This window comes from Arvicanthis niloticus, chromosome 20 (assembly GCF_011762505.2).
Source record: "Arvicanthis niloticus isolate mArvNil1 chromosome 20, mArvNil1.pat.X, whole genome shotgun sequence".
NCBI classification, from domain to species: domain Eukaryota; kingdom Metazoa; phylum Chordata; class Mammalia; order Rodentia; family Muridae; genus Arvicanthis; species Arvicanthis niloticus.
In genome coordinates this window covers 46,793,335-46,811,755 of record NC_047677.1, presented here as the reverse complement: position 1 = coordinate 46,811,755, position 18,421 = coordinate 46,793,335, and the positions used below count along the sequence as shown (strand labels likewise).

At 53.2% G+C, this 18,421-nt stretch overlaps 1 protein-coding gene across 2 annotated transcripts in view; it reads left to right on the top strand.

Moving 5' to 3' along the window:
* Positions 1–8,537, top strand: part of Ppard (peroxisome proliferator activated receptor delta) — a 72,060-nt gene extending 63,523 nt beyond the window's left edge. The window contains exons 4-8 of one of the 2 annotated variants that reach the window (XM_034524487.2): positions 1,641–1,795; positions 3,941–4,079; positions 5,326–5,528; positions 5,633–6,083; positions 6,652–8,537. In XM_034524487.2, the coding sequence (XP_034380378.1) occupies positions 1,641–1,795; positions 3,941–4,079; positions 5,326–5,528; positions 5,633–6,083; positions 6,652–6,899 (1,196 nt within the window). In that variant the 3' untranslated portion in view covers positions 6,900–8,537. The remainder of the gene's footprint in view (positions 1–1,640; positions 1,796–3,940; positions 4,080–5,325; positions 5,529–5,632; positions 6,084–6,651) is intronic. The other variant, XM_076916454.1, reaches the window with a different exon arrangement.
* Positions 8,538–18,421: the final 9,884 nt, after the last annotated feature.

Below are 18,421 nucleotides of genomic sequence, written 5' to 3'. Positions count from 1 at the left end.
TGAGTTGGTATGAGGACAAAGCCTTAAGCCAGGTGGTCAGCCAGGAAGAAACGGAGGCATTGTTTTTGGAAAAGCCACCCAGACACCATTTCTATCCTGCTTCTCTGGCCTTGTGTATCAGTTACAGACGGCTTGGAGTTCTACTGAATGGTCCTCACCCAGGCTGAGGCATTCCACCACTCACAGCTTGGTGAGCTGAGCCTGTCTCTCTCTGGTAGTAATTCCCCTGCCCTACCTCGGATAGCTAGTAGGATCTGGTTATCTTGGCTAATTACAGGGTTCTGGAGGTCTAGACACATACACACACACACACACACACACACACACACACACACACACACACCGAGTCAGAGAGCCAGAGAGCACACTGGGACAGCCATGCATATGGGGAGAAGAGAGGCTGTACCGAGTTCGTCCTGGCTCTGGTTGCACAAGAGGAGCTTGCTGTAGAGAACACAGACACCCTGGGAGCTGTGGCGCTTACTGTGAGCCTGGTACCCACGGCTGTCAGCCCTGGGCTTCAATGTGCCCCTCCCTCCCAGCCCTCAGCCCAGTACACAGTGCCCACATGGGAACACACACCCCCCACCCCCGTCAGATGGTGAGGCTACCAAGTCCAAAGCTGCTTTACCTTCCAGAACAGCCTGCCAGAGAAAAAGAGATTAGCTCTCCTCAGCTGGGGCCGGAGGGCATTTATACCTTTGGAAAAACAGTCCCTGTGGACTAGGATACAAGGTCACTTATGACCTTCTGTAACAGACCCAAACTTTAGCGTCCAGGATGGCTACGGCGCCCATGGTCTTCTCCTGCCTTGGCCAGAGGTGCAGGCTGGAAGTGCTGGTCTGGGTTGGTCACAGGGCTAGGGTCTTTCTCCTGCTTGAGTGTCTCTCACCAGTCTGGGGAGATGGTGCCTGTTTCTGAGGAAGTGAGTCTGCAGTCTCAGGAAAGAGCCCAGACTGTGAGACCAGCAAACAGAGATGGATGGGTGGTAGTATGGAGCCAGGTGACTGAGGCCCAAGGCAGTCTCCTCCTTAAATCTCAAAGTAGGCTCAGAAGAGGCTCTCCAGCATCTTGACAGTTGTGTGACAGCAGGTCCGTCCCTGTGACCTTGCAGCCACCGCCTCCCACTGTCCCTGCCAGCGTTGGAACCTCTGCCTGAGCTTTTGTGCCCTCAATAGAACAGCGCACGCTTGTGCTGCGCGCTCTCCAGCAGGACTTCAGGACTGGGCTAGAGGCTCCTGAGAGGTGCCTGACAGCACCCCGGGGTCCACAGGGACTAGAACTCCTGGGATGGGAGGCAGCTGGGCTGAGCTCTGCGCCCTCACAGTTCCCAACAGACACAGTCCACTCCGCCATCATCCAAGACCCACTGAAGGTGCTGTTTATCCAAAGCCCACCAGGCCCCTCCTCTCCCAGTCAGGAGGCTGTAAGCGGCAGCTGCATGCCTGCCTGCTATGGGTCACACTCACAGGCAGACTCAGTCCATCTTCCTAGCAGGGCTGGCCTCAACCCCGTGCTCCTGGAGCGGAGACTGGGCCCTCAAAGCTTCTCCCCGGGTCACACGGACCGCGTCTGGCTGAGCACTGGGCTCACCGGCCTGGTAGCTGATGGTCCACCGCCCCTCTGTCCTGTGTCCACAGGCCTCTCCCAGACTTCCTCCCCTTCCTCCCTGCTGGACCAGCTGCAGATGGGCTGTGACGGGGCCTCCGGTGGCAGCCTCAACATGGAGTGTCGGGTGTGCGGCGACAAGGCCTCTGGCTTCCACTACGGGGTGCACGCGTGCGAGGGGTGCAAGGTACGGACCAAAGGGCACAGGGGTTTGCCTGCTTCAGGTAGGACCCTGAAAATACCCCCAGCAAGACTCTTTGGTTCCTTACAGGCCTGAGCTCTGGGTCATCAAGAGAAGAAAAGACAGGTGTCCAAATGGACAGCTGCCTGCTGACCCAGCTATCCACTCGGATGCTGTGGAGGTCAGCCTGGGGTCTGGGCTCCAGCAGGCAGGCAGGAGTGAACCTTGAAGTCAGTTTCCAGGGCCTTGTGTCTTAGGAGGATCTTTGTCGAGAGAATGATGTTCCTAGGTTGTTCTAATGACACATCATCAGAATTTCACAAATTATTTTATGCAAAAGCCATCTGAAGGGATGGAAAGAGACGGCTCAGTGCTGAAGAGCACTGTCTGGGGCTCACAGTCTCCTGTGACCCCAGCTCCAGTCCTCTGTATGCACCCACATACAGGCATACACACACCCACAGTCTCCTGTGACCCCAGCTCCAGTCCTCTTCTGGCCTGCAGTCACCCACATTCAACACACATGCACCGAAACAGGCACACCCACACCCACATATAGGTGCACCCACATACAGGCGCACACGCACCCACATACAGGTGCATGCGCACCCACATACAGGCGCACATGCACCCACATACAGGCGCACATACTTTAAAGTATTATCTTTCAAGTCACCGTGTAGGGTTGGGAATGTAGCTCACCTGCCTGCTGCCTGCGTGACGCCCTTGGTTTGAGCCACGTCACCACAAGAACTGGGTATGGTGCTGTACACTGCAATCCTAGTGACTGGGAGGGAAAGACAAGAAGACCAGCTCAGAGTGAGGCTGGAAAGATGGCCCAGTGTGCAGAGACGCTTGCTGCCAAGCCTGGTGACTCGAGTTCTGTCTCCAAAACCAACATGCAAAGAGGGACCCACTCCCTCCCTTGTCTGCTGACCTTCACATGCATCCCCACACACACACACCCCAAAATAAATAAATACATACATACATACATACATACATACATACATACATACATAAAATGTTTTAAAAGAAACCCAAACTCTTATGAAAACAGAAGGGTTATAATTTTAAATTATTACTAATTTTGTTTTGTTTGTTGAGACAGGGTTTTACTGTTTAGCCCTGGCTATCCTGGGACTCACTGTTTAAACCAGGTGGCCTCAAACTCGCAAAGGTCCTTCACCTCCCAAGAGCTGGCATTAAGACCATGTACCAGTATAACCAGCCCTTACAATTCTGGGGGGGGGGGGCTGGAGAGATGGCTCAGTGGTTAGGAGCACTGGCCACTCTTCCAGAGGTCCTGAGTTCAATTCCCAGCAACCACATGGTGACTCACAACCATCTGTAATGGGATCTGATGCCCTCTTCTGGTGTGTCTGAAGACAGCGATAGTGTACTCACATACATAAAATTAATAAATTAATCTTTTTTAAAAACAAAAATTGCCGGGCGGTGGTGGCGCACGCGTTTTAATCCCAGCACTTGGGAGGCAGAGGCAGGCAGATTTCTGAGTTCGAGGCCAGCCTGGTCTACAGAGTGAGTTCCAGGACAGCCAGGACTACACAGAGAAACCCTGTCTCAAAAACCAAAAAAAAAAAAAAAAATCCCCCTGGAGAACAATCTCATTGGTTAAGATCACTGGCTACTTTTCCAGAGGACCCAGGTTCAATTCCCAGTGCCTGCATGACTACTCAAAACCATCTGTAACCCCATTTCAGGCCTTCTGACACCCCTCACACAGACATAAATGCTGACAAAGCATCAGTGAAAATAAGTCATATTTTTTTTTATAAGCAATTTATTTTTTTTAACTTCACAATTCAGGTTTTTTTTTAAATTTGTTTATTTTATGTATACGAGTACACTGTAGTTGTCTTCAGACACACCAGAAGAGGGCGTCAGATTACTTTGCAGATGGTTATGAGCCACCATGTGGTTGCTGGGAATTGAACTCAGGACCTTTGGAAGAACAGTCAGTGTTCTTCCCCACTGAGCCATCTCTCCAGCCCCCAAGTCATATATTTTTTTAAAAAAAGTTGCGCATCACTCCCAGATTTCAGCCCTGTTGTGTCTGCGCGTGCCTGCCGCTGGGCCCTGGGATGGCGCAGGCGACAGCACAGACTCCTAACGTCCTTGGTCCCGCAGGGCTTCTTCCGCCGGACAATCCGCATGAAGCTCGAGTATGAAAAGTGCGATCGGATCTGCAAGATCCAGAAGAAGAACCGCAACAAGTGTCAGTACTGCCGCTTCCAGAAGTGCCTGGCGCTCGGCATGTCGCACAACGGTGAGGGTGCCTGCGCCTGTGCAGCGACGCTAACTCAGCTCCCTCCCACCCCACCCCCGTGCTGTCAGAGGGCACCCAGCACCCACGCCTGGCACGGCTCATACGGACGCCAGGTCACAGAACCTCAGACCTCACAGGCCTGGGCCACCACCAGCTAGTTGTCTGTGCCCGGGGCTTACCCCCTTCTGCTTCACAAACCCAGCAGGGACGGGTTGCCAGCACTGCTCCCCACACAGAGCAAGCAAAGCTGAGGCCAGGGTTCCCTGTCCTGAATTGTTGAGAGTGGGCAGGAGCCAGTGTGTGACCATGTAGCAGCTGCCAGGGCCCAGGTAGGAATTTCTTGGTGGTCCCAGGAGCCATCCTTGCCTCAGGCTTCCAGAGAACAGGAAGCCTCCTGCTTAAACCCTCTGGTGGCTAGCCGCTAGACCACACACACTGGGCATCTTCAGGCCATCTCTGGCCTCCTAAGTGTGGGTTCCGGTGAGTCCGCTCATCTGTATCTGCTGGTACCGTCCCATCATGGGTCACAGGGACCCTAGGAAACCTCAAGGCAAACTGAGCCTTCTTCATGCTTTATCTGACAGAAGCCAGGGCCTACTTCACTACTTGGACTGTAACTCTGTGTGTGTGTGTGTCTGTCTGTCTGTCTGTCTGTCTGTCTGTCTGTCTGTCTCCTCACCCCCAGCTGTCTCACGAGTTCCATGGCCTCAGGTCTTCCAGCCCATGTCCCTGGCTTCTGTCTGTCTGTCTGTCTCCTCACCCCCAGCTGTCTCACGAGTTCCATGGCCTCAGGTCTTCCAGCCCACGTCCCTGGCTTCTGTCTGTCTGTCTGTCTCCTCACCCCCAGCTGTCTCACGAGTTCCATGGCCTCAGGTCTTCCAGCCCATGTCCCTGGCTTCTGACTGCGTATAGTGACTGCCCCACTGTAGTAAGTGTTAAGAAGGTGAAGGAACAAAGCCATATAATAGAAAGATGACAGGCTGGGGCTCAGGTGTGGGCCCTGGTCACCGCAGGCTCCTTCTAGTTGCCGTGCCAGGCCAGCCCCTAGCCAAGTCAGCAAAGGCGCTCAGGGAGTCGGCCCCTGGACTGCCCTCACATTGCTCCCTCGCTGACCTATGGGGCCTCTGAAGTTCCTGGGCTCCTAAAGGATGATTCCCCTTCACCTCCACACCTGAGAGGGGCAGGGGAAGAAGGGATGCTGGCCCCTGGCCGGCTCTCCCATGACTGGCCCTCACCCCCTTTGCAGCTATCCGCTTTGGACGGATGCCAGAGGCCGAGAAGAGGAAGCTGGTAGCGGGGCTGACGGCCAGCGAGGGGTGCCAGCACAACCCCCAGCTGGCCGACCTGAAGGCCTTCTCTAAGCACATCTACAATGCCTACCTGAAAAACTTCAACATGACCAAAAAGAAGGCCCGGAGCATCCTCACCGGCAAGTCCAGCCACAGCGCAGTGAGTGTCCCTGGCCAGCCCAGCCATGAGGTGGGGTTCAGGGGACACGAGGGCGGGGTCCCCGTCCTTCCCCAGGCCTGGCCTCTGATGGGCCTGGTTTTCAGCCCTTTGTCATCCACGACATCGAGACACTGTGGCAGGCGGAGAAGGGCCTGGTGTGGAAACAGCTGGTGAACGGGCTGCCGCCCTACAACGAGATCAGCGTGCACGTGTTCTACCGCTGCCAGTCCACCACGGTGGAGACGGTCCGGGAGCTCACCGAGTTCGCCAAGAACATCCCCAACTTCAGCAGCCTCTTCCTCAACGACCAGGTGACCCTCCTCAAGTACGGCGTGCATGAGGCCATCTTTGCCATGCTGGCCTCCATCGTCAACAAGGACGGGCTGCTGGTGGCCAATGGCAGTGGCTTTGTCACCCACGAGTTCTTGCGCAGTCTCCGCAAGCCCTTCAGTGACATCATCGAGCCCAAGTTTGAGTTTGCTGTCAAGTTCAATGCGCTGGAGCTAGATGACAGTGACCTGGCGCTTTTCATCGCGGCCATCATTCTGTGCGGAGGTGAGGGGCGGGGCCTTACTGCCAGGGACCAGGTCAGACCTCAGACGGTGTGGCCCAGAGCACATGTGTAGAGCCAGAGGTACAGGAGGCTGACCTTGCTGGGCTTATAGCTCGATGGTGGAATGAACGTTTGTGTAGCGGGCGGGAGGCCCCGAGTCCAATCCCCAGTACTGGGCTGCGGAGAGAAGAAATACACCATTTGTGGTTGGTGGAGAAATTTCTGTATTACTTCACACCTTTCAGTACAGTATAATGCACAGGTGAGCCTGCTCCCCCACGGGGGCACAGAACTCACCTCAGGCCAGGGCCATCCTAGGTTTAACTCATTTGGTCCTCACGGCAACTGGGTTAAGGACACTGAAGCCCGGAGCCACCAGGATGTTCTTCTAGAGACAGGCTCTGAATCTGGGTACCGGGTGTCATAGCCAGGAATCTCACAGCCCTGCTAGATCAGGGAGAACAACTGGTCAGAAACAGGATGGATGGAGCACCCAGGGGCGGGGCTAGCCACAGAGCAAGGCGAGGTGGTCCCTGCCCGAGATGCTACTCAGACCCTGTGTCCCCACAGACCGGCCAGGCCTCATGAACGTGCCACAGGTAGAAGCCATCCAGGACACCATTCTGCGGGCTCTAGAATTCCATCTGCAGGTCAACCACCCTGACAGCCAGTACCTCTTCCCCAAGCTGCTGCAGAAGATGGCCGACCTGCGGCAGCTGGTCACCGAGCACGCCCAGATGATGCAGTGGCTGAAGAAGACGGAGAGTGAGACCTTGCTGCACCCCCTGCTCCAGGAAATCTACAAGGACATGTACTAGGGCCGCAGCCCAGGCCTCCCCGCAGGCTCCCTGGGCCCAGCCACGGACTGTTCATAGGACCAGCCCACAGGCACTGGCCATAGCCCAAGCAGCTAGAGCCTACTCAAAACACTCCAGACACGTGGCCCAGACTTACCCTCTCTGCCCTCGGCCCCATTTCTCCCCAGCACCCTTGCTCCTCCGCCTGGCCTTCTCTAGTACGCTGCTCCTCCCCGCCTGTCCCCACGCCTGTCCCCACGGCTGTCTGACTCCCAGCCTGTTGGTACGCTCACCAGCAGCCTAGAAGCAGTAGAGCTTGCACTGGCCTCGCCTCTATCCCCTCTTCCAAGACATGAGCCATCCAAAAAAAACACTACGACGCTCTCTCTGGGCCCAGCTTTTCAAGAAGCCTGGCCTGGACTGACTGCCATCCCAGCCTGTGGTCACCATCGCAGACTTCCTCCTGCAGAGAGCGGGCAGGTTAGCCTGGGCCGGGGCCATATTCCCAGGCTATCTCAACCCAGGGTACCCCAATCTCACTCTGACACCCTCCTTTCTTCTTGTCAGTGTCCAAGACCAGTGTCACTGATGGCCCTTGTGCTGCCCTGGAGATGTCCCCTGGAGATGGGCTCAACAGCCCCCCTGAAAGGAAGGGGGTTAGAGGCTGACCAGAAGGACAGAAGGAGCAGCAGCACACTTAGGTCCCAGGGTTAGAAGCTAGACAGCGAGTGGGCAGGCTCCCCATCAGCACCTCTCCTCTACCCTGTAGCAGCTCCAGACTGGCAGAACCAGTATCAGGAACTGGACCATAGCTGGTCTTTCTTCCCGGGAGACACTGGCACACCTGCCCCCTGCGTGGCACCATGACACCAGCTCATCTCTCCGTCACCACAGAGCCCCTACCCGTGCCCTCCCTAAGGCCACTGGGGTACAGCTATGCCCTGTTCCTAGGATTGAGGGTCCGTGAACAGGCGGGGATGTCCTGCCAGGTCACAGGCAGAGTTGCCAGGGCTCCTCCGACCCTGCCCCTGTCCCACTTGTGGGACAGCTCTGCGCCCTTCTCCTTTTTGCCTGAATGGTCACCAGCTCCCAGCTGCTGCTTCTTGAGTGTGAAGCTTGCAGAAGCTTGCTAGGTGCTCCCATACTCTGCCCAACCCCCTGCAGGCTCTCCTGAGACCAAGGGCTGAGCCCAGCCCAGCCCAGCAGATCCTGCCTAGGTCCACAGGGAGCCACCAGCCAGGTTCTGAGAAAAGCACTGGACGCCTGGGCTTCAAGGCCTGACATCCTGGCTCCCTGTCTGGTCCTCTGGCTTAGAGAGGACATCAGCCCAGTGTGGGCTCCGGCCCGTGCAGTGGCCTGCTGCCATTTCTCCTCGCTAGCACAGGCCCTGTCCCCCACCTCTACTGATCAGGTCTTGGGGTGTTCCTGTGGGGCCCAGGCTGTGAATGGAGCTGCATACCCTGCCCCGCCCCCCACCCACCCTGCCCCACCCCCACCCAGGTCTGGTGCTGAGGATGCAGCTCCTCTCAGGGTCTGAAGTCTCCAAAACTGAAATGTATATTTTTGCTAGGAGCCCCAGCTTCCTGTGTTTCTAATATAAATAGTGTATACAGACTGACGGAACTTTAAATAAATGGGAATTAAGTATTTAAGAGTTGACTTGAAGCCACCCGAGTTCTTCATGCCATTCTTTTTTTTTTTTTTTTTTTTTTTTTTTTTTTTTTGGGTTTTTGAGACAGGGTTTTTCTGTGTAGTCCTGGCTGTCCTGGAACTCACTCTGCAGACCAGGCTGGCCTCAAACTCAGAAATCCGCCGGCCTCTGCCTCCCAAGTGCTGGGATTAAAGGCGTGTGCCACCACCGCCCAGTCTTCTTCACGACATTCTAAGGATGAAGGGGACACCTCTTCCATATCCAGGGCTCCTGGTGCTGGCCTAGGATCTGTTCTGATCTGTTCTGAAGGGCCCCTTGGGAGGCTCTGAGGCCCAGGCCTTGAGTGACATGTGGTATTTAAATCAGTTGGCCATGTTCCAAACAACAAGGACTTCCCTCTCCTTCATTTCCTATGGAACAAGGATCAGGGGGCCATTGAGTTCCACCGTCTGAGGTATGGCCAGGGTGTGTGGCTCACAGGACAGCTTGCTGAGTTCTGTTCTCTGCCCCCATCATGTGCGTCTGAGGGATTGAACTAAAGTCAGGCTTAGAAGTCGTTTTGGGGGGGTGTTGTTTTGTTTTAAGATTTGTTTATCTTTTTGTATTTTTTTGTATGTGAGTATACAGTCACTCTCTTCAGACACACCAGAAGAGAGCATTGGATCCCATTACAGATGGTTGTGAGCCGCCATGTGGTTGCTGGGAATTGAACTCAGGACCTCTGAAAGAGTAGTCAGTGCTCTTAACCACTGAGCCATCTCTCCAGCCCGCCAGAAGTATTTAATTTTAATCGTTACACATGTGAGTGTTTTGTCTGCATGTATTCCCTGCTCACCATTTGTATCTCTGGTGCCCTTGGAGGCCAGAAGGGGGCGTCAGAGCCCCTGGACCTGGAGTTACAAACACCTGTGAGCCTTCGAGTCCTCTGCAAGAGCAGCCAGGGCTGGGTGTGGTGACACAGGCCTTTAGTGTCAGCACTCAGAAGGCAGAAGGAGGTAGATCTCTGTGACTTTAAGGCCAACCTGGTCTACATAAAGTTCTAGGCCAACTAGGACTGTATAGTGAGATCTTGTTTCAATCTTAATAATTTCTAAAACTTGCATTTTTACCTGGCTGAGTTCTTATTGGATCTGCTCACTTTTGCCACGTCTCCCACACTGAGCAGGGTGGTCCAGCTCTGTCCAGCCCTGTCCATCGTTGCTGGCTTACAGGAGCCCAGTGGGAGTCGAACCTTAGAAGTCAGCTTAGAGTTCATGGTCCTTCTCTTCGGCATCCATCCTGGTACATGATGCAGGGAAGATGAGGAAACCTAGGGACCAGAAGCACCTAGCTCACATCAGGTCTCCTGGCCCCAGGCCTTAGTTCTTCCCCTGCTGGGAGCTCATGTTGAGCTGGGAGTGCCAAGCATCTTTTAGCCATGACCTCATTGCGTCCTCTCCACCACCCCAGCAAATCACAGGTCTCCAGCTGAGAACTTACACAACAGATTGTTTACCTCAGTGAGGAAAGTCCCTGACCACCTCCCAGAATCTCCAGGCAGCCTGGGTCCCCCGGGGAAGGAAACTCATCAGGGACAAGCATCTCTATACCCAGCTAGACTGCTTGGCATCTCCCCCAGGGAAGGCGTGGGCACCATAAGACCAGCATGCCGCCAAGCAGAACCCACCAGGGCACTGTTATTCTCAGAATCTGTCACGAGGAGGGACTCACCTGTCAGGGGAATTCTGGTGAGAGAGGGTCACCCCCTCCTTTGTCCTTTTGTTAACTTTTTGATGGGGTTCAAGGGATGCTGGCAAGCCCCGTGTGGGAGGAGCAGCGTCTACCTGAGGTCCTTCTCAAGGGCCTCAGAGACACCGGCTCCCGGTAACTCCCATACCGTAGGTGTTTTGACAGGTGTGACGGGGGAACCAAGACATGTGCTCAGGGTCACTCCTGGTTCAGCCCCATCAAATTCTTGCTGTGATTCACTCCAGAGAGACTATAACTGGCAGACTGGCTATCCAACCTAGAGTGTCCAGATTGAACAGAGCCTGGGCCACTGGTAAGGTTCTACTTGTGACCCGAATAGCAAACTGATTTCGTTGATAAGAAGACACGTGGCCAGTCACCTGGATGAGAGGTCAGGTCCCCCCTCAGGGCTTCCTGGAGCAGCCCAGCATGAACACTATACTTAGCTCTACTTAACTTCACACCTCTTACAGTACAGGTTCCCAGCAGGCCTCAGTTCTACGTGCCCTCAGTCCTGGGTCCCAAGCCTGAAACTGGACAACTCTTAGGTCATCCCACTTTCCAAAATCCTTGGAGACTTCTAGTATTTACGTAAAGACCCCAAAGTCCTCCTACCCTACCCACATCCCTGGAGTCCTACACCCTTCCTTCAGGCCTGAGATGGGGGCAGTGGCTGTCTGTGGTCCTTCCCTCTTCAGGCTTTGTGGAATAAAGGTTCCACCTGAACATCCCTGCCAGCTTCCCACCGGGACTGCAGCTGGGATGGACACTATAGTCTGGGGACAGCAGCTGTAAGAGGGAAAGTGGCCCCTGTCCCCAGCAACCATAGTGGTACAGGTTGGGTCTGGATCTCAGGGAAGCACTTGAAAGGTGTAAAATTACTTAGGGTCCAATCTAGCTATTGCAAGCTGAGTTCCTTAAGAGTTTTGAGTACATCAGGGGAAGGAGGGCTTCCTTGTCACAAAGAAGAAAGAGCCCAGAGTGGGAAGGAACATGCCAAGGTTACCAAGGTTACCCAGTCAATCTATTTATTTTCAAGTATATGAGTACACGGTAGCTGTCTTCAGACACACCAGAAGAGGGCATCAAATTCCATTATAGTTGCTCCGAATTGAACTCAGGACCTCTGGAAGAGCCATCTTAACCACTGAGCCATCTCTCCAGACCTCCCCTTACCTTCTTTCCCGTTTTTTGTGTCCGGGCTCTGCACATCCACTACGGCTTTTCATCAGACACTCACCCTTTAGTACAAATTTATTTGCTGATACCCGGAAACCATCCATCCTCCCTGGAGAGCTGAGGTTTGGACAGAAGGAGGGATGGGTGTACAGACTGAGACTCGTGGGTTTTCTAAGCTGGAAGAGAAGCAGACTGGGTGAGAGGCCAAAAACTCAAAAGGATGTTTACTACAAGAGATCACAGTGCTCCCTTCCCCCACAGGGCAGGGAAAGGTCAGGAGAGCTCGGTCCAGACTAAGTTTGGGCTTTTGTAACCAAGGACTGATCTGGTTCTCTCTCTGGCCCTCATCTCCCCAACCATATCTCTCAGTACCTTCCCGATGGATGACACGCCCAGTCCTGATGGCTTCCCGACTGACCGTTCCGGCCTCTCTGCTTCCCTTGCTGCTCCCTTCCCAGGCCCCCGGTCACCTGTGACCTCTGACTACTCAGTGTCCACCTCTAACTTTAGAATTTTTGGTTGAGCTTAGTAGTAGAGCAGAGTGTTCACCTACGAGCCTCCTGGGTTTGGTGTCTAGCTGGGGGCAGAAAGGGGCATAGGGTAGGGGAGGAGATGGGATGGACTGACAGACAGACTTTGACTTAAAAATCTTCCCAGCAATGCCCCATCCCCCAAGCTCACCAGCCAGTCTAACCAATAAGAGAATTAGGGAGCTGACAAGGGGAGGGTGTCACTTGGGGTAAGGCGCCAGTCCTGCTCAGAGTCTCAGGGTCGTTTTGTTTGGGCAATGTTGATTTATCTATGTTGTTGGGGGCTTACAATTCCAGAGTGTTAGAGTCCATGACCATCATGGAAGGAGTGTAGCTAGCTAGCTCACATCTCAGTTACAAGCAGGGGGCAGAAAAAGAAAGCTAACTGCAGTTGTGTGGGCTTTTGAAGCCTCAAAGCCCACCCCCAGTAACCAAGCACTCATGGAAACCATCACTTGTCTGTCTGTCTGTTTATGTGTATGGCTGCTTGCCTGCACGCATGCCTGCACACCGTTTGTATGCTTGGTGCCTTCAAAAGCCAGAAGTGGTCGGAGCCACTGGAACTGGAGTCCAGATAGTGTGAGCCACCCTGTGGCTGCTGGGACTGAACCCAAGTCCTGCAAGAGCAGCCACTGCTCTAGCCCTTGTTGTGGATTTTTGAGACATGAGCTAGCCTGGACCTTGATATAGTAGCCCAAGCTGGCCTCAAACCTGAGTCCTGAAACTGAACCTAGATCCTCCGTGAAGCAGGAAGTGCTCCTAACCACTGAACCATCCCTCCAGTCCCACGTGGTACCATTTTTTGTTTGTCTCTTTGAGACAAAGTTTCTCTGTGTATCCCTGGCTATCCTGAAGCTCACTCTGTAGACCAGGCTGGCCTTGAACTCAGGGATCCTCCTGCCTCTGCCTCTCTAGTGCTAGGATTAAAGGCGTTCGCCACCAGCACCCAACACACTTTCACAGTTAAAAACTTCCCACCAGGCAATGGTGGCACACGCCTTTGATCCCAGCACTTGGGAGGCAGAGGCAGGCAGATTTCTGAGTTCGAGGCCAGCCTGGTCTACAGAGAGTTCCAGGACAGTCAGGGCTACACAGAGAAACCCTGTCTCGAAAAACCAAAATAATAATAATAATAATTTCCCTGTAGTTGGGCATGGTGGCTCACACCTGAAATCCCAGGACCCATGAAGGCTAAGATATGAAGGTTGCTTTGAGTTTGGTCCAGCCTGGGCTATAAAAGACCCCATCTCAACCACCCACAAAAGCATTCTATATGTAGTTTAATGGAACAACATTATATGTGCAATATTATCAACTAATTGAATCAACATAAAATGTTTTAGTGGACACTCGTTTAATCCCAGCACTTGGGAGGCAGAGGCAGGCAGATTTCTGAGTTCGAGGCCAGCCTGGTCTACAGAGTGAGTTCCAGGACAGCCAGGACTATACAGAGAAACCCCGTCTCGAAAAACCAAAAAAAAAAAAAGAAAAGAAAGTTTTAGTCTTCCTTTATGCTAAGTGTATTTTAGGCTCTAAACACCTATGAATTTGGACCATTGCAGGTGCTTGTAGGTGTCGGGTACCGTCCTGCAGGGTACATGGTGGGTACATGAGAGATTCCTGAGACTCCCGGGGGCGGGGCCTGGGCTAGAGCCTCGTTCACTGCAAAGCCGTGCATGCAAGTTGGCTCTGTAGAGGCCATATGAATGAGTGAACAGAAAAGCTTCTGACAGGAACCACAGCCCCTCCCGGGAGCCTCAAGCTGAGTCAGACCTCACACAGGAGTTGAAGGCTCCACAGCAGGGCCTCAACTTGAGAAGCTGGAGACCCAGAGGTCAGGTGATGTGACGGGGCAGATGGCGGCACGCTGGCCCTCTAGGATGCTAAGACCTGGAGGGCTGGGGAACTTGGGAACATTTTGTGCCACCCGAGGCTGTATTGGAACTGTGTCCGAGCCACCCTGTGGCCACAGTAGGACAACAGTCAGGATTCAGTGTTTGGCATCCGTGTGGATAAAATGTGGGCCTTTGGCATCTTATCCAACCACACTCACTGCCTGAGGTACCTGTGCATAGGATGGAAGAGCAGCATTCCTCCCTGGATATCCTCAAGTCATCCTGGGGCGGCTGGGAGGTGTGTGTGTGTGTAGGAATGGAGGAATGGCCTTCTGGCCCCTGGCCACCCCAAAGGCTCCGTCAGCCTCATCTGCGGGACTTGCCTGTGAACCACAATAGCACCTGGTCAGCGACTGAGGGAAAGCAACTCCCTGGGGAACAGAGGGAGAGCAGGGCCCTCTGAGAGGAGAAAATGAGGGGTACCACAGACAGACGGAGGTTACAGTGGTCATTGGTCACTTGTATCCCAGTCGGAAGGCTCTGGAAGGTCTGTCAAGCCCAGTGCCTGAGGACTGGAATGAGAGTCTGTGGTGTGTGTGGTGGGTGTGGATGGAGGTGGGGGAGGGTCACCTGTCATTGCTGTGTGAGCCTTAGTCTCCTCAAACTGTGGAAGAAGAAACTGACGCACCGTCTATGTAGCTTGAGGAGGCAAATGGATGTGAACCCCAATGTTCAGGCCCAAGCTGGCACCAAGAGGGACAAAGAGGAAAGGAAGGGACTCAGAAGGAAGAGGAGACCTGGGAGACCAAACGGACTGAGGTAGAGGAACACTTCAGAGACCTGTGTGGCTCAAGCCTGCCATCACACACACCTTTAATCCCAGCACTCTGGATGGAGGCAGAGGCAAGTAGATCTCTGAGTTCCAGGCCAGCCTGGTCTACAGAGTGAGTTCCATGATAGCCAGGGCTGCAAAGAGAAACCCTGTTTTAAAACCGGGGGAGGGCGAGGCAGGGAAGAGTATGGGGCAGGGGAGAAAAAGAAAAAAGTCTAAATCTATATGGCTCCATGTTTAAGAGCACTGGGTGCTCTTCCAGAGGACCTGGGTTCAATTCTCCAAACCCACATCGTGGCTCACAACTGTCTGTAACTCTAGTAACAGGGATTCCAACACCCTCTTCTTGCCTCAGCAGACACCAGGCACACAAGTGGTACACGGATATCCATGTAGGCAAAACACACAGAGAGTAAATCTTCGCCAGGCGGTGGTGGCGCACGCCTTTAATCCCAGCACTTGGGAGGCAGAGGCAGGCGGATTTCTGAGTTCGAGGCCAGCCTGGTCTACAGAGTGAGTTCCAGGACAGCCAGGGCTACACAGAGAAACCCTGTCTTGGGGGGGTAGGTAGAGTAAATCTTCAAAAGAATGAGGAGAGAGAGAGAGAGACAGAGACAGAGAGAGACAGAGACAGAGACAGAGAGACAGAGAGAGAACAAACACTTCACCTTCACTTCACGGCTAGGGGTGTGGCAGCGGGTGTGGCTTAGTCGGTAGAATGCTGGCATAGTTCCCAGGAGGCTCTGGGTTCCATGCCCATGCCCACACACACACCAATGCGGCGGTGCATAGCCACCATCCCAGTATTCAAAGGGAGGAGGCAGGAAGAGTAGCAATTCAGTGTCCTCCTTGGCTACATGGCAAGTTTGAGGCCAGCCTGAGCAACAGGACACCGTGTCTCAAAAGATTAAACCAAAACATTAAAAAAAAGAAAGAAAGATGTGTGGGTGTATATAGCTTTAATCCCAACTTTTAGGAGGCAGAGAGAAGAAGGCAGAGTTTAGGCCAGTTTGATCTACACAGCAAGTTCCAGCCAGAGCTACATAATGACAACCTGTCTCAAAACAAAACAAAACAAAAACAGAAGCCACTCAAAGCTTCCAGCCCAGGTGTTGACGTGGCTGGTGTCACGTAGGGGCCAGGAAAGGGAAGCCTGGGGACTCCCATGGGGCTACCTCCTGGAGCCATCCTGACGGTAGTTTTTGAAAGAGAAAGCACAGTTGTTTTAAGGAATTTCTGCCGCCACCTGGGTGCTCTGAGGGCCCCGGGCCTGTAATTGGTACATGAGGAGTGAGAAGGGCCCAGATTGTCATGGATTTAAGAAGGATTTTATGACAAAGTCCTCCTCCGTGCACTCACGACCCTGGCTGGCCTCCCTGAGTGTCCACAGCCCACTCTGGCCAGGTCACTCAACATCCCTTAGCCTGCGGCTGCACGAGCTAAGGCCACCCGTAGCCCAAAGCACTGTTCTAACTTGGCTACAGAGGCACAGCTGAGGGTTCCATCCTTGTATGTTACTAGTAAAAATAAGTTGGAGAAAGAAAAAAAAAAAAAAAAAAAAGAGCATAAGGTTCCCGCTCCGTTGCCTCAAGACAGCATTCTGAAGGATATCCATTAAAGCGCTCCACTGCCACCTGCTGGAAGACGGGGGTATAAACGTCAACTCTACAGGGGGAGGGCTGTGGAGGGGTGGATCCTCGCCGGTCCCACTTACAGCTTGTGCTTTGGTACTGTGTGTGACCCGGAGAACATCACCCACCAGCGGATTGTCCATCTCTCCTTTCACTGCCTTTCAACCAGATCTGGTTTCCAGGGGGGAAAGCTACTACTGACTTTTTCAAATCTGACTGAATCTACCTACACCAGAAACACCTCCCTGCCCCCGGAGCCCACGCCCGCTGGTCTCCAATTGGTGTCACTACTTAAATAAGTGTAGGAAGTGTGGCATTGTCGAAGGAAGTATGTCACCAGGGACCAGCGTTGAGGGTTCGAAGCCAAGAGCAGTTCCCAGTTTGCTATCTGCTCTGCGTTTCCTAATCCAACCCTCAAGCCTAGTCTACTCTGCCATCACGGGCTCCTAAGTCTCTGGAACCATAAGCCCAAATGAAATTAACTCTTTCTTATACAAGCTGTCTTGGTCCTGGTGTTTTTGTTGTTGTTATTTAAAGATTTGTTTATTTTTACGTGCAGCAGTGTTCTGCCTGCCTGTCTGTGAGAGGCTGTCACGTCCACTGGAACTGGAGTCACAGACAGTCCTGAGCTGCCTGCCATGAGGGTGCTGGGAATTGAACTCTGGTCCTCTGGAAGAGCAACCAATGCTCATAAATATTGAGCCATGTCTTCAGCCCCCAGCCATGGTATTTTATCACAGCAATAAAAAGGTAATACAATATCCATGAAGGCTGAGCCTGGGCTCAGTCAGTAGGATTGCCCCGAAGGCAGAAGCCCTCAGTTTGCTCCTTGCTGGGAGTATGGGCACACACCCATTATCCCAGTACTTGGGAGGTGGAGGCAGGTGGTTCAGAAGTTCCTGGTCATCCTCAGTGACATATCAAGTTGGCAGGCAGCCTAGGTTACAGGAGAACCAGTATTTTTAAAATACCCACCGTAAATGTAATGCATTATGTGAGCACCATAGATGACGTCTACCCCAATGTGACAATACTGTGCTGTGTCCAGCCCGCCCAGCCTCACCTGTGAGTCTATCCCCAATCAGCTGTGGCTAAAGCCAAAGGCTTCTGGGTTTTTCTCTGTCTACTTTATGGTATTGTGGCCGACATCATTCCTAAAGATCAACGAGATAGACAAAGATGTGTTCTTCCCAGATTGTGCCCTGGCCTTGGTCCTGTGCTTTGGGGGGCGGGGGCGGGGACATGCACTCTTACCTTGGCTTTCAGCTGCCAGGAGCTGCTTGAAAGAACAGGGGAGGGGGCTGGAGAGATGGCTCAGCTGTTAAGGGCACTAACTGCTCTTCCAGAGGTCCTGAGTTCAATTCCCAGCAACCACATGGTGGCTCACAACCATCTGTAATGGGGTCTGATGCCCTCTTCTGGTGTGTCTGAAGACAGCAACAGTGTACTCACATATATAAATAAATAAATCTAAAAGAGAGAAAGAGAGAAAGAGAGAAAGAAAGGAAGAAAGGAAGAAACAAAGAGCGAGCGAGCAGAGAAGGGGAGGGACCTGCTGGGTGGGAAGTCTCAGTGGTGACTGGTAATCCCTCCAGGGCTTTGCTGCAAACCCTTCACCACCTTTGAGCTGAGTTTCTCAGCTTGGGGTGGGGCAGGGGAGGAAGCATGGGTGTTGGGATGGGGGGAGTCCCATGGTGAGGAAGGGTCCTTAGCTGTTTTACAAGTTTTTGACTTTTTTTAAACTTTACTGTTTTGTAGAAGGACTTGGGAAGAAAAGCAGTAAGATATAGCTGAGCTGTCCCATGCAGTCTGAAGAGTGTTCATTTTTAGCCCCTGTCCCCAGGGGGCATGGATTTCCTTGGCCTCTGGGAGGCCTTGAGCTGTACATTCCTCAGTGGGTGGGGACACCGTCCTGGACTTCTCTGAACCTGGAAACCTGAACCAGGTTTAGAACTCTGACCCACTTCTACCCAGATGACTCAAATGCAAAAATCTCAGGGAGTGAGGTTGTGCGTGGTTGAGGCTTGGGGGAGAGATATGTCTGCTTCTCAGGCATACACAGTCCGGGCTGTACTTCTTAGGGCCCACATCCCCCACAGTTCCTCTCTGGAACACAGAAAGCTTTTTTTTTTTTTTTTTTTTTTTTTTTTTTTGGTC